The 22,871-nt window shown below is 31.6% G+C and overlaps 1 protein-coding gene and 1 long non-coding RNA gene across 5 annotated transcripts in view; one reads left to right on the top strand and one right to left on the bottom strand.

The window, feature by feature from the left end:
* Positions 1–255: 255 nt before the first annotated feature.
* On the bottom strand, positions 256–22,805 carry Mf (myofilin). 4 transcript variants are annotated; one of them, XR_014439406.1, is made up of 8 exons: positions 22,647–22,805; positions 15,058–15,194; positions 14,470–14,626; positions 13,869–13,957; positions 6,641–6,784; positions 4,417–4,671; positions 1,980–2,094; positions 256–517 (listed from the first exon to the last, which is right to left on the bottom strand). XR_014439406.1 is itself a non-coding variant. In XM_083102601.1 (8 exons), exons 2-7 carry the CDS (start codon positions 15,155–15,157, stop codon positions 2,576–2,578), a joined length of 828 nt encoding a protein of 275 aa, XP_082958727.1. In that variant the 5' UTR covers positions 15,158–15,194; positions 22,647–22,805; the 3' UTR covers positions 256–517; positions 2,567–2,575. The 4 variants fall into 4 exon arrangements, 3 of the variants coding, with proteins under 3 accessions (XP_082958727.1, XP_082958728.1, XP_082958729.1); XM_083102601.1 differs by lacking the exon at positions 1,980–2,094 and adding an exon at positions 2,567–2,658; XM_083102602.1 differs by lacking the exons at positions 1,980–2,094; positions 22,647–22,805 and adding exons at positions 2,567–2,658; positions 22,289–22,583.
* The window catches only part of LOC145973323 (uncharacterized), a 47,604-nt gene continuing 30,407 nt past the window's right edge, over positions 5,675–22,871 (top strand). Inside the window, exon 1 of the long non-coding RNA XR_014439407.1 lies at positions 5,675–6,402. This is a non-coding gene — a long non-coding RNA (uncharacterized LOC145973323). The remainder of the gene's footprint in view (positions 6,403–22,871) is intronic.

Raw genomic sequence — 22,871 nt, 5'->3', positions numbered from 1 at the left:
AAATTCTTTCGCAGGTGTTTAGGTGTGTTTTATGTTATTAACTTGAAAATAATTACATAAGATAATATTTATCAGTGATTTATATGAAATCATTTATTTTGATTACGTTATTTTATCTTATCAAAATTGAGAAGTTTGTTCAAAATGATGAAGTTATGTAACGTGTAAAGTTCGTCAGAATTAAAATCGTAAGGATGTTGTAATTAAAATTATGCCTGGGAATGAAAAGAAACTAAATGAATTGATGCTGTGTAGTAAAATTTTGGCAGTGTTTATTTTATTTCGTAAACAGATCATGGATGAACAGTACAATAAGTCATATGGTGGTAATTGTTAATAAATAAAATTCCGTGGAAACAGTATGTGCACTGTGATATAGAGATGCCAAAATTCTTTCGGGATGTGATGCAAGTTCTCTTCCTTTTTTTAGGTTGACTTTTTTCGAGTATTATTTTTTTTTCGTCTTTTTTTGTTTCACGCTTTCTTTGTATGCCAGATAGTCATCAGTAGACGTGAGCTGCAAAAAGAGAGATGTGTTGATTAAATGCGAAATGACAATCTTTCACGCTCTTATGGAAAAATATTTAAAATGAGAGAGAGATAAAATATATTTTAGAAATGATAAAAACTCGAAAGACGGCGATTAATCGTGCTTATCAATGCGACGTCGAGATAAAAAAAAATCTTGATTGATTATCTTTCCATAAGAGTCCATAATTTCGAGATTTCTGCCGGAGGAAGTATTATAAACGTAAAATCGCAATCGTGCGATATTTTTAGAAATGAAAAATTTCTTATGGCATTTTTCACGCTTATAACTAGTCTAATATTTTTCACAGTCGTGGAACTTACTTCCTCCTATAGGAATCTCCACAAAATTCAACAGAGAACGGGAACTATCATACTACAGTAAAATATACAGTTAAATATTAGAAAACTCATAGGTTTTCACGCATCCTCGTTGTATACGGTGTAATGTTTCAACTATAACAATAACGGTTAATCATTTATATTTTGACAAGATAGCGATAACGAATATAAATATGATATGTTATATAGGGCATTAATATCAATCTCGTTAGATACGAATTTAGATTTAGCACAGCAAGCTACAGCTAGCAAACTATAAGATGTAAACTACTCTCTATGCAACTATAAATATATTGCTATTAGCTGAGCATAGCGTAATTATCACAAGTAAATAGAAATATTACACCGTGAACGAGGTTTCCCTCAGGACATCTGGGGGTATTCGTGACATGATTCAATACACAAATATCTCTCACTAGGAGAATCTAAACTATAATGTTGAATATATACGTATTAATTGATGGAGAAATGAAGAAGGAACAAGTAAAAAGATGTATTTGTAAAATATACAGATTCGCAAATCATGTATAGGTCGTCGTGAGAGATGACAATTACGTGGGAAATTATAGGATGATGTTTCGTTAAGAAAACCCTTTGGCTACGACGCTTCTGGCTGGACTGTCACTTCTGTCTTCGAGGACAGCCTTTGAAAACGCACGTGTCTTTATGCTAAACATCGATCTCATAAGCAATGAATATACTATGAGGCTTTCTAATAATCGCGACGTGCTGACGTTAACGCTAGAAGGTACGAAAGATTTATATATTTTTATTTTATATGATCTTAAGATAATTGCATTTTATATATTAATAAAATATAGATAATAAATATGCAAAATATCCTCATATCGTTCCATTTTTATTGATAACAGATGGAATTTAAATTTTACAAGAAAAAATAAGACTTCCAGCTATTTAAAAAACTTGCAATGTATCTCAATTAATCATCTCCTCAATTAATAAACTTCTGATCCTTCTAGTGTTAACCAGTAAAGTGGCGAGTGTGTATCAAGCAGCATTTCCGCAATAGTTTGCGAAATGGAGTTTTTAATCACTGTTGCAAACAATTATTCCACGACTGGAACAGACAAATATTTTCGGGCACATACCGCGTGTTCAAGAGAGATTGTGTCAGCGGCTTCTCGGTGGAGAACGGAGAGTAACGGCGCGGTAATTAATAATTACCGAGAGAATTAAGGAACATTCTTGTAGCGATAACGCAGTCTGGGAAAAACATTTAAAGAAAACAAAATAATCGAGTTAATACACGAATATGTATGATCGGGATACATGGAGGAAGAGAGACGGATCTTTCGATATAAGAAAGTATCGATACTATAAATTACTTTTGAAACATCGAGGGAACACGTGGTAGCCCAAGGGTTAAGAGATCCAGAGTCTCTCTCATTCAAACAGCCGTCGTAGACGTAAATCGATTACGATGTATATATACACGTTGTATGATCACTCATCTGTTATAATACTACTTGCATGTTAATATGGCGAGTATAATATGGCTTTAATATGGCGCAAACGAAGGATCAGTTTTCTTTTCTCGAAATAAATGCGCCGCCACGGCTATCCTTGCCGATTGTTTATGTGATTACTGATCGGTTTGACTTATTAAACGAGTAAATGGGGACGAGTAAATGCGAGGGACTGAACACTTCGGCCACTTTAATCTCTTATCGCTCACTTTTTTCGTTTAATGCGTGGTACGTTTATTATACCACGGGCTGGTAAAGTGAAATCGTGGAACTGGCTGCGAATAATAGTAGTATAACTCTCCTGAAAAATATGATAGACATTTGTTTGCTGTAGCATCGGTCTCATTATATTAAATCTGCATCGAGCACTTTCAATTTCAAGTCGATAGAATCGTGTCTGTAAATTGACATCACTTGTCTTTGATGAAATATTAAATACATGATTACAGAAATCGAAAAGGCGCCTAAGAGATATCTGAAAAATTTGCAACGTTAATATACCTTTTAGATGTCTTTTTTGTAAGTGTGTTTGATTCAGTCTGTAAGAAAATTGTGTAATGCTTATGTATATGTATTTTCAGTGTAATTCAAAAAACAACAATTTGCCGATTGAGACAGCAACACGAATAGAATTTTCGTAATCTGTTAAAAAACGTGGAACGTGCTCAAAAAGTTAAGCTGACCCAAAATGTCGATTTCGCCAGCTTGGCACCAGGTGTTATCTCAATTTCGCAGCTCAGCGAAACTGAGGCATGATGTTGTGCCTGTGTCAAAATTAGTAACAACTATGCCAAGGTGCCAAATATCTCTGTACGGTTGCGACGATTTATATTTTCGATCGAGGTGACAAGCGAAAAGGATATTCCGATCTGTTTTCTGACGTCGCGACTGGCAATGATGCTTGTCTCTTAATTAGCATTCGAATCAACCACAACCAAATTTTCAATAAAAAAAATGTTTAAATATGCGATGCAATTGTCGAGTATCTCTTTTAAATTTTTTCATAAATCTTTCATGTTATTCCATACATGATATTTCAATTTTTGAAAGAAATTTGTGATCCATTCTTTTAATTTAATCAAGTAAACAGTTTTTGCCAGTAGAGACATATTCCTGAATATTTCATGAACGTTGATAAGGATGAAAAATTACCAAAATCCGTATCGAAACTGAGACTATTCTATTTGTAAAAAGGTAGACGGCTGTATGACTTTCAAAAGCTCACATGTTTCGAAAATGAAAGAAAACAAAAAATACTTCTCATGCGAAAAATATCTCATTTTTCGTAAGGTTCAACCTGTATTTAAATAGTGTATATTAGGTGCGTTTTATAAAAAAAATGTATTTTGTTCTAGACTACTATCTCATAATCTTTTTTTGTGTATTCCTTATAGTAAAATACTAAAATCTCTGAAAAGGAGAAAATTTTGTAATTGTCAAAGAACTATAAAATTATAGAAATGACTCTCATTTGTAGCACGAATTATTTAAAATAATAGTCATAATTCGCTCTTTTTGCACAATATTTATATGTGCAAAAAGATTTCTGCAGTGATTCTTTAAATAATAGTCTGGACTTAAATTTGCGATTACGAATGTCTAATAAAAAAAAAACAATAATAATCGCAAATATATTATAATTACTGACTGTAGATTCCATTAAGAGATTTTTTTATTACAAACATATTTTACTTATATGTATTTCAAGATATTATCCAAGATCTTAATATCCAATTTGAAGTTGCAAGATTCACAACACGCAATATGTTAATTCTGATATAAAAAAGTTTTCTAATATGTCAATATTTCTTAATTTTTCCATAGTCAGTCTTTGTCAGCGATCAATGCCACCGAATGTCACATAAATTTTCATAATCACTTGGTGTGAGAACGTATAAAATTTCACGTTTGAGATGAAATTGTCATCATTGAATTTGTCAACTAAATTATTATCAATCTATTATTTGTCCAGCAATTTCAAGAAAATTGTGCGTTGGCATCGACCTCTGCTCGCCGTGGAAAAGAAGAATGGCCGGAAGGCCATGGTGCATGCACATACCGAAGGGCCTGATGGGATGTCGGCTCCACAAATAGCTACGTTTAATTGGACTAAGGTAGCTGTCCCTCAGATAAAACGGTGTGCGATACTGAGCGTAGCTCGGAATATAGGGCGCGTAACTTGGGTACCACCATGGGTCCCGGGTGAACGCACTGATGGGCGCCATCGGTGACGGTTCCAGGAGATCGAAGAACGGCTTCTTACGCAGCAGGATAGACGGACGCGGCAGAAAGTAGTCGTCGTCCACAAGATTACCTGCGCGCGAGACGATTTTAATTCGGATCAATCGAGAACTGGTTCGCGGATAGTCGTCGAGAGCTACCGAGAGGTGAAGGTAGGGGTATATTGTTTATAAATATATACTATGTTATATAAAGCCGTTTACACAGGCTGCTGTAAATTGGCCTTGAGACCTCTCTTGTGTGATCTAGAGCGAAATATTATTAGCAGCGATTGTTTAGCAAATGCTATCTTTACGAGATGCTGAAGCTGCTAGAATGAGGTAATTTCTTCATATGTAAGATTTGTTCTAAAGGGTGATATTTAAACGTGTTATATATGCGATAAGCTGTGATAATGCTATGGTGAAAATTAAAAAAAAGTCTATATAGAGCAATTTATTGTTATAGTAGAATATATTTCGATGATCCATCTCAATTATTTATTAACATTTTCGATGATCCATCTCAATTATTTATTAACATTTTTCTTAATCGTATATATCGCGGAATATGAAAATAAAATTGTTAATATCATTTTCGAATTTTTTAATCGTTACTGGAATATTGAACTCTTAAATGAAATTAGTATATTATTACTGAAAAGCAGTAAATAATCACAGTCTGAATAACTGCAAATTAATGAAATCTCATTAAAGGAATCACAATGATAGTTGTTTCAATTAATAATATTTTAAAATACGTTTTATTATATTGTATATAGAAATGGATTTAGCAACGTATTTTATTAAAAAATATCTGAGTTAGACTAAGAGTCTTATTTCTTTCTTTTATAAATTTCACATTTTAAGAATAAGAAGGTATATAATATTTATATAATTCTGAATTTGTGAAGATTATTTATATGTGTATTCCAGATATGTGTAACTTTTCATAAAAAAACAATTCAAAATAAATAAAAAAGCTCTAAAAGCTATAACTTGCAAATATATATAATAATTATTATTTATTTTTTAATGAAACATTATTACATAAAACAAAGCAAAATGTCTTTTTATTAAAGACCAGTAAAACTCATTACATATTATTAATTATAAATATTGTATTATATTTATAAATATTGTGTCTGCTTTAATAAGTAGCATTTTCACGTTTTGATATATTATGTATTTTAATATTTATCATCAATCGTAAATTCGGCATTTGCACATCAATTAAAATTTTAAAATACATATCCCACGTGATTTATTCGAAATCGCTCGCGAACAGTCGATAAAACGTCATTTATATATTTTCGGCGATATCGCGGATATTTATTTTTAATCTTGATTTATGTTATACTTTGTATTTAATTCACTGACGTTGCAATTAGAAAAACAATTATCTTGAAACGCATATTATTTATTATTTAAAATGCGAAAAATGTACGAAGGTGCAGCACGAGAAGTGACAAGTGTAGCATCGACGCGGTGCGCAAATTTTTGAATTCTCAGTCTTCCCGTCATCCATTGCACTGAACGCGAAACGTCGTGAGTATCGAGAGGATCAAAGTTTCGTTCGATTATACTTCCTTCGCGTTATTTTCTCGTCACAGTGTAATAAAGTACGCGTCGCGCAATTTTAAATCGAAAGTGCGATAAAGAATGTCGGGTAATCGTCGTATTTCAATGATTAATGCGTCCGTTGAATTGCAATGATCGTAACTAACGTTGTCATCGCGGAAAAGTGCAGGAATAAAGGAGTGACAGAGAGAGAGAGAGAGGAAGAGGGGAAGAGGAGGTTAGAAAGACGTCGAGCGACAGGGCTCGTGAGTAATTTATTATTATTAATTATTTATATTTTATTTGTGCACAAAATTAATCGTTTATATTATCTGAAATATGAAATATTTCTGAGGGTAAATATACCTTGCATATGCAATACCTTAACAAGAGTATAAAATTATTAAATGAAGATGTGTAACTTATTGTGCATGAATAAGCGGATAAAATTATGTGTTGGCATCGGGGGCAATGAATATCGTACATTTGTGCTTTTTTACTCACCGTGAATGTCGAACAATCGTTTCGTAGAGAATGGTGGGCTTAAATGACGAGCCAAAAGCGGCGATTTGCTCGGATAGAGCTTGTCGATGTCCGCCAATCGGTTCAAATGATCGGTCCAAGCTTTCTCAGCGTCGAATGGTTTCGCTGTATCATGTAATTTTCAATGTCGTTTATGAAATGAAAGCAGAAATTCGTTGATTTACAACTTTGCCTATTTCTTTTGACGAACGCGTTGCGAACACTTTTTGCAGTTTAAATATTTTTAAATACTCTTTTTAAGTAATCTACGTTTTAAATAATTTTTTAATAAATTAAATAATTTAAATAATTTACTTCAAATTAATTTAAATAATTTACTTTATTTATAAATAATATTATATATATGGAAACATAAAATAACTTTGAATGACTTTAGTTATATGTATAACTATTTAAATAATTGTATTGTCAAATTGCTATATATGAAAAAAATCAAATTTAGTTTCTCTTTGTTTATTTATTTCTAAATTGCTCTTAATTTCTAATTAAATTGTATTCGCTACGTTTTCGTCTAGAATAAGAAATATAATTGATCGATTTATATACGTATATTTATAACGTCGAGAATCCGCGAAATGATTGTGATATTGACTTTTAGAATGCACGTATTAAATTTGATGTATTGATACATTGATTCTGAGTGGACATAGCAAAAAATATATTTTGGATTTCTCGTCGTTACGTTTATCTTAGATAAATAAGAAGACAATGCTTAAATTAATCTTATAAACTTATTAAAATAGATCAAATCCAATCGAATTGAGTGAATATATATAATTGCTTATCTAGAAACATCTAGAAATATCTAGAAATTTTATATTTTAATTTTAATATTATATTAAATTTTGTCCAATTATTATATTTATTGATTATTATATTTATATAATGTAATGTATATCCATGAAATATTTTTTATTCTATGTATCTTCTTTTTTGCACTCAACAAAATTTATTAAGAATAAAAAAAATACGGATAATTTAATTAGAAGAATCTTTAATTTAAAAATATATATTCTCTCTTTTTAAATTAAAAAGAGGACTAATAATTTTTGTATTTTTCAATACTTACAATCAAAAAATTTATAATATAATCTCATATAATTATTCAATTACTAATTTGCAATCGATTTTTCTGATGGATGAGTAACTTTTACACATCAGTTGCTAATAATATATCGGATTGATTGAATTTGTTTTATATGGCCCAAAATTTGCCGAATTAATCTTTGCTTTGTGCTCCATTTTCTCCTTCTTTTAGTATTTTAGCGCACAAGCATTTTTGTTCACTTTCTCAGTATTGGCTTAATAATAATCGCTTTGTACTAAGCATAAATATACATACACGAATAGATCATGCATGAAACGTACATAGCATGCATTATTAGTACATTTTATTAAATAAATTGGGGAACTATTTTAAGCTACAAATATATTGTACTTATAAATATTACAAATATATTATTGAATTTATGAGAATTTAGCATAAAAATTATGCAAGTTATATTATACGATCACGCGATTTTTGTTATTTCCGCATTTAATTAGCGAATGATGGCTCCTTAAAATATAATTAGAGAGGTTCGTGAACTTGTTGCAGTTCGAAACTTTGAGTTGCAGTATATCAACTAGATGAGCTATTTCAAACTCTCGCTTAAAGTTACAACTCGATTTGTTCATGGCAAGTACAGGAAGTTAAAAAAATATTAGGGGTCTGTCCCTATGTTCATGTTTTTGTAAGCCGTGCGCGTTCACTAAATATCAAATATTTTTTTTATATCAAAACAAATTTCTAGACGAAAGCTGGCATCAATTGCCGCCACACACGAGCATGTGTATAAAAAATGAAAGAAAAATCAGAACTGTCACAAAAAAATAACATGACGTTACGTAAAGTAAAAAAAAGCATACTAACCTGGTGGAAAAAAGTTGCTTCAAAAAATCGGTGACGAAAAAAGCTGCGGCGATTCGTGTCGTCAAAAAATGGCTCGGTTATCAAAATTTGTAACGAAAAAAATTAAAGAGATAGTGATTTGTACTACTAAAGTGCGACTCATATCGGATTATAGATGATTGCTTAGATTATAGCCAAATTATCTTTCTATTAATTGTTTTACTAATTCTATTAATTGCTCAGCGCTATCCTTGAAACTAGTGAAAGCTCGGCACTAGCATTATAAATTATCAATTTTTAAAATATATTTTTAGCTAAACCGATTTCACCGTATGGCTTATATCGTACGCTATCACTACATATTAATTTTAAAATGTTGCTTTAAATGTTGCATATGCGTTATTCAATATCTAATTTAAATTAAACATTTGTCGTATTTAATATTTGTATTTAATCTTTCTTGCTAAAATGATAACTGTATTTGATCTATTGAAATTTTTTATTTCAAGATTTGTGGCTATTTCAGCTACGATAAATTTCTCAAGTTCCGTAATCAGCGTTTGATATTAGTTACTAACCTTCTACTTTTTTATCAGAAGTCGCGTGGTTAATTTATCACACCGTTTAAGCATCTTAAGCTACGTAAAATCTTTCATTGAAAATCGGTACCTACTAAAATCCAGTGCGTAATCTGATGTGAACTATGTACAGTAATTGCGGCAATCCTGTATGTATGTTGCGGCGACCCGTGTACGTCCGTGTAATCATCATAAATTAGCAATCGTTAATTATTATGCAGTTTCAGTCGAAGGAATTACAGTAGTCGACAAAATTATTTAAAGGCGAATCGCTTAAAAGCTAGAAATGGGTTTCTGGAAAGGGGAGGATCCAAATTAACAAAAAAGTACACATGCCATATCCTGAAAAAGATAGAAATTTCTGGATCTGGTTGTAATTAATTGCACGTTAATCTGTCCATTGTTAGTAAATACGCGTGCATGTATTATTGTCGATTAGAGCGTATATTAAAGAGCACTTTCGATTTTTCTCGACATCGCGCCTTAAATCTCCCGTATTTCTCACTTCACGTTAGATCGTGAAAGAATTTATTATTTATAATCGAGTATAGACATCATATATATATGATACTATACTATAATTTATTATAGACATCATATATATATGATGTCTATAATAAATTATAAACAAGAAAAATATATATATATATATATATTTATAAAGAGTTTTTTGTGTTTGTAAATTGCATAACAATTGTAAACGTATTTTTGTGTGTATATATTTGTATTATATATTATTTACTCCACTTGTACGATATATATGTATGTCTTAAATATATATTTGTATTAACAAAAAAAAATTGTATAAGGAGACAGGCGGCATTGCAGTGTCTGAAAAATCGGAAGCACGAATTAGAACGCGCGCAAGCGTCGAGAGAAAATTTCCAGCTTTTTCAAGTTTTGGCGGCCATGTTCTATCTCAATTTATTATTTCTCTTTTAAGATCTTCGAAAAGGAGAATTTTTCTTCCGCACGATTCTTTTTCGCCAGCTTTCTTCACATACACATGATACATTTCTTATTCCCTTTCAGTGAAGCTATCATACGGTCACATCACACATTCTACGCCAATACATGCAGATCCCTTTTTTGTCTCCATAATTATTTACTAATTTCTTATATGCTTGCGTGTATAATCATTGCCTAAAATAGCGCCTATGACGATCGAAAAAACCAGTCTTCCCAATGTTTTATCCCACTTTCGAGTTGCTTTTTTTATATCTCCCTTTCGGCTCATTGATTTTTCTCAAGCTGTGACCTCCACCTCAGCTGTAAGAGTTAAGGATTTCTGAATATTACGTGCCCGTATTCCATCCTTGTATTTATCTCGTGTCAATAATCAAAAAATAGAACGCAAAACATTTAAAAAAAATTGTTATATACATATTTATATAATTTCTGCAAGTGTTTTTCACAATTATTGTCTTTATAAAAAAAAAGAAAAGACATATAATACATGTGTATTTTATTATACTTAAAATAAATTGCTTTTATATAAGAATTAGATATATTTTTTTGATATTGGTCATTAATTATTTATATTAATTGGTTAATAATTATTTATATTATTTAATATTATTTAAGTCAGTTTACAGTAAGTCATTTTAATTACAGTAATCTCATTAATAATAATTAAATATATTCAAGACAATATATAAATTTGTTTTTTTTTTTAATTTATTATATTATTTTATACATTTTATCAGGCTGGAAAAGACGAAGAGTATATAAAATATGAAATATAATTATAGTCAAAAAATGTTTAATAAAAAATTAATTTTTGATGTATCTCATTAGATTTTGTTTTTATAAATTTTTTAATATAAAAGCTAGTAGCTTTCCTTGTCGTGCTGTCATAAATCGAATTTTTTATTTCGGTTCTCTCGATCGCATTGGCTGGTGTTAAAAAATGGTCTTCAAAAATTTTTCTTTTCACGGCAATTCGCGGGATTTTCTTGATCATCGTCTTAATATTAATAAAAAAAAGGAAGGATTATTGGTTTTATTTAGGATTGTGAGATGAATCGTATTTATAAATGTATATATTAATAAGGGGATAAAACATTAGTAATAAATTACGATGTGTTGTATAAGTGTAAATTGATGTGTGTATGTAACTTTATTGGTGTGCACAAGATCCTCTATACAAAGTTGTGTTATTTTAACTACATGTTTTTTTAAATATGTGATTCAATATTTATTAATATTTAATGTTAATATATTATAATATTTAACTTAAATATTAAACTCCTAATATCCAAATATTGTATAAATAAATCATATCCAAATATCATACAAATAAAATATGATCAATGGAAAAAAATAAAATATGATCAATGAAAAAATGCAAAATACGATAATAGTAATGAGAAGATATAGTTCAAAAATTCTCGTTATAATTTCGCTTCAATTTCTTTCTCTAGATTTTACAATAATTATATTAATCTGTTCGATAATTCGCGTCTAATTATAATTAATAAAATTATATAAAATTTTATATAAAAATTATATAAATTATATAAAAAATTGTCGAAAAATCATGGCATCATTTTTAAAAGAAGCATTATAGCGATTGTAAAAATATACGGAACGATCCGTCAGGCGAATTAAAAAACTAAGCGATTATTCGCTTGCTATATCTACGACTAAAGAAGCACCTATATGTATGTATAGTATAATGTGTAATAAAAAGTATAGGGATATTTTAAAAGCGAGATTATATTAGGGAGAGGATTGTGCATGATATTAGTCTATCGTTTTTCGTAAGCAATGACGTCGCGCTCGGGATGTGAGCACGATTCGCTCTTTGATCTCCCATTTTCGGGAGATCTGTTGGCGTCTAAGGTCGCTCAAATCGATGATGCGATTCAGTACGAGCCACTTGTTGGGTCTAGAGCCTGAAAATCAGAAATCAAAAACCTCAGCGGCATGCGAAACCGCGTATAGTTGAACGAATCGACAGTGATATCCCATTTCGATGACTTTGAATCGTTACTGGACGTATACGGCGAGCTAGGAAGTGCTTTTTTTCTAGAGACGAAATCACAGGACGACACTTCGGGCACGACACGTATGATCCACGTGTGATCCATGAACGACGGAACGACGATGAGCGATGATCCATGACCCCTCGATTTAACGATAGAGATGATATCGAATGATCGAATCACTTATTGAGATTAGATGGTTAATCAGATCATTAGAAGTATGCAAAGTGAATATGAAAAAACTCTATATATTATAATATACATTTTAAGGTTATTTTTCATAATCTAAATAATGGAAATTCTCTAGAATCTCAAAGCTAATTATTATAATGTTTTTTATTTTTAATGTGAAGATAGATTACATATTTATGAGATGTGATTTATAATTTATTAGAATATTAAAGTTAGTTATTAGGATATTAAAATTAGTTATTAAGAATTAGGATATTAAAGTTAATGAAAAACAATATTAATTCAGTAGGCGAACTTGAGACGGTTTTGTAATCTTGGTTATAATTATTGTTATATATCGAAATCGTTATATAATTTTGATGTAAAAAGGAAAAATATCCAATTAGGTATCTCGTTAAAGTTGTTACAATCCGCTCTAGACTGTCTTAATTGTATAAGACAACGGATTATATTCTATCATAAATATATAAATGTCATGTCAACGTCGATCTTGAGTCCAGTCTCGATCAATAATCAATTAGGATCTAAAAAACAGGGATATATGACTCTAACGATAAGTGGAACATCGCGAGACAGAAAAGTCTTGAGAGATATTGAAACATATTGTACATATATTTATACGTACGTATAGATATGCATGTATGCTCTCATATATATATATAATGATATAGTATGTATATAAGTCTAATAACTTATTGATACAAAGAGATACGTAAAATAATTAGTATTACACATGGTATGTGACGTATGAAGGTATATATAGACATGCTTATTTTGATTATTATTATTGTGATTTACAATGAAACTAAACAAACGAACCGATTGACACGTACGTTCAAGAAGTGTATACGCATTTTACACGTCAGGAGAGCGGCACTTAGCGTAAAATCGGGGCCGCGGACGAGATGGGTGGAGGTGGGGGATGGGGGTAACAAGTCCTTTTTTTTTACGGTTGTCTCTTCGGTTAAGTGTGCAGGCAAGGTGAAGGGCAAACATGTGGTGTACGGTACCTCTCCGGAAAGGCGTTTCTGGCTTCTGAGAAAGGCCCGGAGGGTCGCGTGCGTGCATGCGTAAGATGCGACAATGTCTTTCTCTCAGGAACGATGACCGTTCGTTTGTGTGTTTCTTTCCTTTAAGTACGCCGGCCAGAAGCCAAAAGCACCGGATTGTTATACATCGAGAACTTAATCTAGGAAGGTCCATGAGAACAAGTGTAGTTATCTGTTAACATATTTCGGTATGATACGGTACGATACGGTTTGATGATTTCTGTGATCCATTCTGCGCGTTCATACTTTTTTTCTGGTTCCCGTCACCCGATTCTACTCCCGTCTATTTCGCTCACTCTCTATTGTTTTTTTGGTCGCGTACTCCTTTTCCATTTTATCTCGCTTCCTCTCGCACTCTATCACACTCCCTCTCTCGCTCTCTCGTTCGATATCGAGGTATTATAAGTTTTCGTTTCGTTTCGGGCTTTCGATTTCTTTATCTAAGACGCCGTTTACTTTCTTTTCTTTCGCTCACAGTTCTTTAGTACGTACCGGGGGTGAAGCGCTCTACGGGTTTGTACTGATGGGGATACAGCTGCCTCGGCGAATATCCGTAGATCTCACGGTGCACGGGTAGATACCTGAAAAAGAGAGGAGGAAACGTAAATGCGTTAATATTATATTTCAAAATAGCGACTAAACATGTATCATGAATGTTTAATTTACAATTTTTAATATTTAATAAGTATTTTTTTTAATATTTTTTATTTAAATAAAATATTAGAAATTATGTGTAAAGATTAAGTATTTTGCTGCGATATAATGAATACTATAGCTAAAAAATAAGAGTGAAATTTTATTAAGTAAGCTGGCGTAAATTTATATTTAGATCTTCGTATTTTGAGTCGCTGCCAAGAGAACCGATATATCAGAGATATGTCAAGAATACATTTATACAACACGAGAGGATTATTTACACGGATTATTTAAAAAATGTGACTGTATGGGGTCCTCTTTCCGATATTTTATGATTCTGCTCTACTTTTTATATTTGGATATATATTTTTTAAATCGTGGACCATCTTATTTTATACGCTACGACTACAATGATCTAATAACAATGAACAAAAAAAGGAAAAAGCAATGTACACACCTGTATCCGGGAACATTAATACGGTCGGCTGCGTGAATCGGGTTTTCGAAGATTGATTTTCCAAACGGCCACGAGGAGGATTGCAGCTCAGGAAAATCCGAGCGGAAAATGCTGCGGGGCCTGTGAGTGTGCTCGGGAGCTCTGATGTCGTCAGTGCCTGTTTTTTTTTTCATTCCGTTTCATTAAAAAAATACCAAGACTGTCTCTCTCTCTTTCTCTCTTTCTAACGTTATTTATAAATTGAACAAAGTATACAAAGAGTTTCATAATATAATAAAATATTTGAAAAAATTTAACAAGATGCTAAAAAGTACATATGCATTTTAAAATTGTTCGAGAAAAATAAAAAATGTATTCTTATATTCTTTTCAAGCTTTTTATTAAAAAAGAATCTTTTTAAAATTATTCGTGAAAAAATATTTATAAATATATATAATTTTCTAGGAAAAGATATACTTAAAAAGTATTAGCTCATCAATGCAGAAATATTTAAACAACTCGATTTATGCGGATCATTTCTATTTAACATAAATGCGGAACATATAAGTGTTGGAAATTCAAATATTACGCAGACAATGTATGTCTCACCTTTCAGGGCCCGTACGTAACTCTGCCAAAATTTCGCCTTCCTTGTGATGGGCTCATTACGCCCGATCATATCCAGATTGCTTTTGAATCGCGCGTCCATTTTGCCACTCTACTGAACTGCTAACCACACTCGTTCGCTGTAAGAAAGAAAAAAAGAAATAAACAGAGTCAAATAATGTATGCTATCTTTTTTCTCCGCTCGCTGAATTCATAAATCGCGAGAATGTAACAACAATAAATTTATCGAGTTTCTAATCGTTTGATGTTTTGTAAAAACTGCTCTTCCTCGTATGAATGATTGCCGTATACGTGGGAGAAGATTGCCAGAAGATAAAGTTAGAAAACATATAATGTATCTTATTGTTAGAATTATCACGTTTCTTTATATTTTAGATTCTTTTAATAGTTTGGATATTAATCTATTTATTAATAAAATGTTTAAAATGTTTATTTTCACATTATTTAAATACTTTTATTTTAATTTAAGTATCTTATTTTATTGGGATAATATTGAAAATAGTGTTTAATTAAATTTTCGTTTTGAAAATATATAAGCATAAAAAATTTTCAAGATAAATGCGATATAAAATATGTAAATATATATTTTTTGTTCAACATTTTATAACATTCAAATTTTCTACAATCTCTTATATATGTATACGGCAGTTTTAATTAGTAATTTATAAGTTAATAAAATAGAAAATATAATTAGCTATAGAAAAATATTTAAAAATGAGGAAAACCATGCAAAAGAAAGCTCTATGTTAAAAGCATTTTGATTCTTTCATTTCTTCGAATAAGATTGAAATGAATCAATCTATAGACTTCAATTTTTATTTTCAAATGCTGAAAATACTGAAAATAAAACTTTTACGAGAAAATTCTGTAATAGGCGTCATAAAGTTCCAATAGTTTGATGCAATTGCATAAGCTATCTTAAATTTAACGATTTACCGTAGGCGTGGCTGTGCTTTTTTAACCTTGCTACTAAATTGTGCGCCATTTCCGCAATCCATTATCATGAGACAGTCATTCTCTTTATTTATGATATAAGCCAATCTGAACGAATGAATTTGTAGATATAATTTAATAATTTGCCGATTTCAGAAAAATCTAATTTCTTAGTATTTCTTATGTTACAAATGATTTGATAAATATTAAAAATAAAATGAGCATGTTATATAGAGTATTATATGTAATCATTAAAATAGTTTAATGATATTAAATTGTATTAAAAGAAATTTTGTAAAAATTTAGATCTAAATATCTTAGATCTAAATATTTCCTTTTTTATATAACGTGAAATATTTTAACATTTTCTTTTAAATTATGATAATGCTCTAATATTTTTTTCAAATCGGATTAACGGTATTAAAGTCGAATTTATTATAATTCGATAATATTGTCACATAATAGAATTCCATTTTCAATCGCGTGCAAAAGCAAAATTGGTTCGTAACGTCCCTTGCATCGGCCAATCGTAGTCTGTAACACAAAATGGGAGCGACGTTTTTCTTTTTGTTGACGCAACGGATGCCGCTAATTTTAGCGTCACGCATACTTCATAGTCGCCCTGGATCGCCTGAGCGTTTTCGTAGATATTCCTGTTTCATTCTCGGCGAGAAGACTGAAGGTCGTGAAAATGAAATGAAAATAAGATTGCTTCGCGTTGGTCCCATTTAAAAAATATATATTTATTTCTATATTAAATCTATATATAAATATTATATATATAAATATTAAATGTATATACGATATAGTATTAACATATTGTATTTGACACAAATATCTTAAATTTGCATTGATTTTTTTCGAAATGCATTATTACAAAATAATATTAAAATTATAAAATTATATTTTATATTTTTGACACCGTTATTTTTAAAATTTAATGCAAACAAAAAGCAATTTAATTTCAGATTGAGAGCTTTTTAAAGTAACAATAATCAAAGTAGAATAATTTTTCCAAAAACACAAATTTCTTAAAGTCACAAAAATTAGATTAATTAATTTATTAATAAATTAATTTGTTCAAATTCTTTAGAAAAAAAAGAAGTTCGAAATTGTGTTAGGAAGTAAATTCTGATTCGATCTTCGAACATTTATAAATCGCGAGGGAAAAAATAGCCGCGTATCCTAAAGTTTTGTGTGATTTGTTCTCCAGTCTGCGCGCAATTCTTGAACGAAAAGGGAGGCGTCACGACGCGACGTGACGCAAGAGTCCCGGATTCGCGGTCGTTATATTTAGACTGCCCGGGCCCCGGTCCGTTTTTAGTTAGTAACAGGTGGAAGCATCGCTGAGAGATACCCCGTGCTCAGAGATAGCAGAGCCGATGTATCTCCGTGTGTGACTTTGACCGATTTTCGTGAACCCCCATTGAAGGTTCATGGTATTCTCAACGATAATGACCTTCTAAACCCTGTACCATGGCAATTCTATCGCCGAATCTTGGCCGATATATACGCTTTTATGATTTCACGTTTTGTGGATTAAGAGAATTGTGTATATCCTAAATATAGCGTGTTACATATATTTAGAAAGTAATTTCTTTTATATTTTAAATTATATATAATTCTCTCTCTCTCTCTTTCTTTCTATAAATAATTTAAATATAAAAAAGAAAAGGTTTCTGCAACTATTCTCTTTAAAAGTTCTCTTCACACTTTGACTTAATAATATTCCATCGATTTGAAATCTTGTGAGATATATTGATAAAATATATTGATTAACTATATATATATATAAGATTAACTGAACCGCGCGTGTTTGGAATCTTGATTCGCCGGAACTATTTCCATTAGATCGCATCATAATTTTGCAAATATGTACGTCCGAGAATATCTTGATTTTAAAAATGTATCCACGTGGAAGTAGGTTGAGTCGCAAATATATCTTGACACGCTAATTTATACGGATTTTTATAGGATATCACATTGAGACATTTACAATACATTAAGAAAGATTTATCGAACATCTCTATAGAAAATAAAATGTTTTAATAAGTAAATCAAATATAAAGCGAGTGAAAAAATTGCGATTGATGGAGAGGATTGGAGCAAAGAATCGCATTTTTGTTACGTGCGTAATACAGATTGTGCGGATGATGAAGGAGCACCGGAAGTGAAGGGAAAGGATGTGGGCGCGCGCGGTAGAAGGGATGGATTATATCCCCATCCGGACGTGCGTGGTAATCTAGATGGCTTCTAAAAATATACATGGCACGGTCAAGCAAATCATCTGGGATGTGGGTCCAAAAATTGTAATACGTTTCGCCGCCTGTATAGCCGATCGCTTCGCGATGATTCAAAAGTTGGATTAATCATCGTTAAAGTATCTTAATTGAAGCCAGTTGCTTTTTATGAATGAAAAGAAATCAATTTTTAATTACATAAATATATATATACATTCATTTTAAAATAGAATATTATATCATCAATTTTAACTCTAATAACTGATATTGAGGCACACGAAGTTTTCATTCGAAAAAAAAAGAAATTAAATTTAAAATTAGAAATATTAAAATATTATAAATGTTATTATATAAAAATAAAGTTTAGATTATATTTCTTTTATTATCGCGTTTTGTGTGATTTCTTGTACGTAAAACGGAAATTCGCGCGAGCGAATGGTTTGCAGATACGTCATTGCATTACACGCGCCATGAAAGACGTGTGACGCGAGGAATTAAATAATCTGGAAATTTGGCACTCTCCCGCTAACACGTGCGGAGCTTTAATGTTCCTCCCAATGTGCGTTGCAATGGCATTACGGTTTACGACTGCTATGGCACTTCCACCTGTCGTTCTAGCATTCTTGGCTGAAAATCGCGTAGCACCCGCGCCACGCGACCTCGTAAGACAGCCAAGCTTGACGTAATATGGCGGAATTAAATAACAATATATTATATATCCATTGTTAAAATCCTCTTTGATTCAAGAACAAGACTATAAAGCGAATTGATCATTGATAATTTAGAAACTATTGTTATAAAATTTTTTTTAGAATATTTTTAAAATGTTTTCACACATTTCGATCCGATTACAAACGCTTTGAAGCGAATGGCAGATTCATGATTATTAGGATTATTTTTCGAAATGAAAACGTATGCTTGTGTACATTGATAGTGCGACTGACAGTGTTAGAAAGGGACGTTGAAGATTTGCCAAGAGGGAGCGGTCGAAGTTTGTTAAAGTATACGCTTCTTTAGATTCCGGGCATCGCGTGGCACGTTCGCCAAAAGTCCGCGCGCGATTCGCGTGGAATCGCGCGAAGGAAAAAACTTTCGTGATATTAATGTCGAAAAACTTGATCGACACCGAGGAGACCCGGCACGTTACGACGATGAAACGCGAGAAGCGAGCGCGAAAGTAGTAAGCGTCCGTTCGCGTCAGACGGCGCCGTTTAAAATAGGGACACGCGGCGACATCGTGGATTGCGATTATCACACGCGCACGTTTCATTACTTTGACCTTGGTCTCATGCTCGTCTCTTTCAGGAATAACAATCATGAGTTACATATGTGAGATGATTTGTGGCTGGTCCTTTTATCACGTAATTTTATACAGTATCAGAATTAATAAATATTGTTTGCAATTCTTATTATATCACGTACATTAGAATTATAATAGAAAGATTTTCAAAGAGAATCTCTGATTACATCTCTTATTTTAATTTTTAATTTGATAAAAGAAAGGAAGAGAGAATAGATTTTTTCATACGTTCACTTTTTAAATATGCTTTTAGAAGTAAGAATAAATTTCACAAGCAAAAATAAACTACTAAAAATACTTTTTAAAAAATGAATTATAATAGAAATATTACAATAATTTACAGAATTGAAATTATTTTATTGTAGCAGAAAGCTTATTTTAAGCAAAAATGATTAAAATCGTGGTTTTCAGGATATTTAAATAAATTTAGAGACCATTAGTCTCATTTTTTGTGACAAGCTTAGATTTAGAATCGGTTATGATTGTTTACAATAACGTTAAAGTTAATTTCGAGACGGACAAAAAGTAGTAGTGCCCTAATTTAGTCAGACTGTCATTTAACGTCACGAGGTATTAGCTAGCACTTGCGATGACGTACTATATAATATTAGCAAGTCCATCAATCTGAAACGTATTTAGTTATGAGAATACTAGATTTCGTGAAATCCTTATTTTAGATTTTTCAATCAGGAAAGAGTGAGCACACGCGGATAACAATATACAAATAATATTGAACTAATAATAAACTAGAAATTATTTTTTTTTCTGCGAATATATTAAATATTAAATTAATTATTTATTCAATAAATTTTTTTTACCGTTCATAAGAGTACTTAATATTTTATTTTGATAATTATAAGAATACTTACTATTTGATAGATATAAAATTTATTTTACAAAAATTGAAATGTATGCAACTGTAAACGAGTTTGTTTCAATAAAATTTGTTCATCGCTAAAAATAATTAAGATTGCTTAAATTTTTCTAGCGACATAAAAAAATGTGACAAAAACGTAAAATTCAAATTGCGACAATTCTTTTTGATTAATAGACTAATTATTTGATATTATATATATATATATATATATATATATATATATATATATAATATACAAAATATACACATATATAAAAAAATATGCAACATATATATAAACCAGTAGAAAGAGAACGGCTATAACAGACACATCGCTCTTGGCGGATCGCGCAGATCCGGCTATTCTCGGTCGATGGTATAAATACGCGATCGCGCGCGCGTGCGCCTTACGTAAGCTTTAAACAAATCTCTGCCAATTATTATAAACAATTCGCCATTCTGTGAACGATTGCCATAAGCTCGACGATCGTCAAGTACAGTGCGCTCAGATGCCGCGCGAGCCTCAAATTGGTATTGCAATATAAAGGAAACCGAGACGAATGCGCGCCGGCCATTGCCAAGTCGCTTCCACGAAATTAGAATGCACCGGAGGCGAGATTACGACGATAGAAAGAGCGGGATCGATAAATTTCCGACGTTAACAAGAATCGCTTTACAGCCATTGTATTCGTCGCGTGCGGATCTCAATTCTTTAAGAGAGCTTCAAGTAATTTTGCAGCATATCACATTATTTATTAGAGTGATTTTTATAAATCCTTGTACATATCTTTGCTCTTTTCTTTGAATATTTACTCCGAAAAATCGTCTATATTTATTGCTTGTAATTGATACATTTCGACGATTATCACGCGTATTAGCGATACTAGATATTTTTTATAGTTATCAATAAAGATTTGTCGTCCTTTTAAAATTTTAATTAAGACCCCCAAAGATCCTAAAGAAAAATAATTATTAAATCAATATATCGTTAAACATGCGTTAGAGGATTTTAATTGTTTATATAAAGCCTTTAAAAAAATATCAGTTCTAAAAAAATTTAAACAATATATATTTAAAAAAATGAAAAAATATAAAAAACAGGAGATAATATTAAAATAAAATTTAAATTAAATTAAATTAAAATTAAATTTTTCCTTTGCAGAGAGGAATAATCTATTAAGTAATTGAATATTTTCCTTATAATAAATAACTTTATTTAGAATGTAAAAAAGTTACAAAAAATCAGCAAAGCGCATATTAAAATGGCACATACATTATTACGCAAATTTATGTTATTTTCTCATATTGCTGAAAGGCACCTGCATATTTTTATACATATATGCAACTATACTTGATTTCGAACATACAGCTGTCAGAAAGAAACATCATTGTTTTAAATGACAACGAAAATAACAATTCAGTCACGCAAAGCAAAGATACCGTGTTAGACATAAAGAGGTCGCGATTACTCTAATAAAATAGCGTTAAACAATTATTGATCGATGAAATAAGACTGAAATTTTTAATTGCTACTGTCAATGTACAATTTATTGTTATTATCTATCGCAATAAACTGTGACAGGGAGAGATCTGATATAATTATAGAATTAATACTCCACAAATTTTTTGTTTACATATATTGTTTATCGTGTATCGATATAATTTAATTATTACACTAGGAATACCAATTAAGATTATCGAATAATCTTCATCAATCCACAAATTATATGTTAGTGACATCATTAATCGCACACATTCGTTTTGCACACACATACACGCGCACACAAAAGAATGAAATAAAAGACAAAGTGTATTAAGTTGTTGGTTAACGTGTGGTTAACACGCGTTCTCGCGTGGATGGTTAGTGGAAGAGCAAGTTCCTACTAAATGAATGCGTCGCAGTAGAGGAGGACCACGTTCGATAAGGCGTTTCTTTCTTCACTGCCACACAGTAGATCGAGGACGCGCTCGTTTTAAGACACGTCGGAAAATCGCGCCGATTTTCTCGCGATCCCCGGAGATCCCCTCGATTCTCCCTTCGGTGCACTCGCGATGGCGCTCACGTCGCCCTTTTCATCCCCTACGTTTGCAGCTAAAACTTCTCCCCGCGGTTCTTTTTTTTTTTTCTCTCTCTCTCTCTCGAGGAAAAAAAGAAAGAGATCCTGCGATTTCCGACCGGTAGTTTCGATCAGAGAGAAAGAGAGAGGGAGAGAAAAAGAAAAAGAGAGATGCAGGCCTTTACCTAAGTATTTCGGGCGACCGTTCGGTTCGGGGATTGGACCTTAGACTGGACGGCTGCCGCCAAAAGTGTGAACTAGTATACCGCTGGTGCTATACACGGTGGCGCCGATCTGGCGACGGGTCCCAACGATAAGCCACGCGACATTTATGGTACAACCCCCGCCAACGAAATGCGATTGGTCAAACCAAGTTCCATCGTAAGAAGGAAGACGAGGGAAGAGAGCGG

Source organism: Camponotus vicinus, unplaced genomic scaffold (assembly GCF_025532165.1).
Source record: "Camponotus vicinus isolate PSW18456_S1 unplaced genomic scaffold, iyCamVici1.0 SCAF_6, whole genome shotgun sequence".
In the NCBI taxonomy this organism is placed as follows: Eukaryota; Metazoa; Arthropoda; class Insecta; order Hymenoptera; family Formicidae; genus Camponotus; species Camponotus vicinus.
This window is presented reverse-complemented; position numbering and strand designations above follow the sequence as displayed.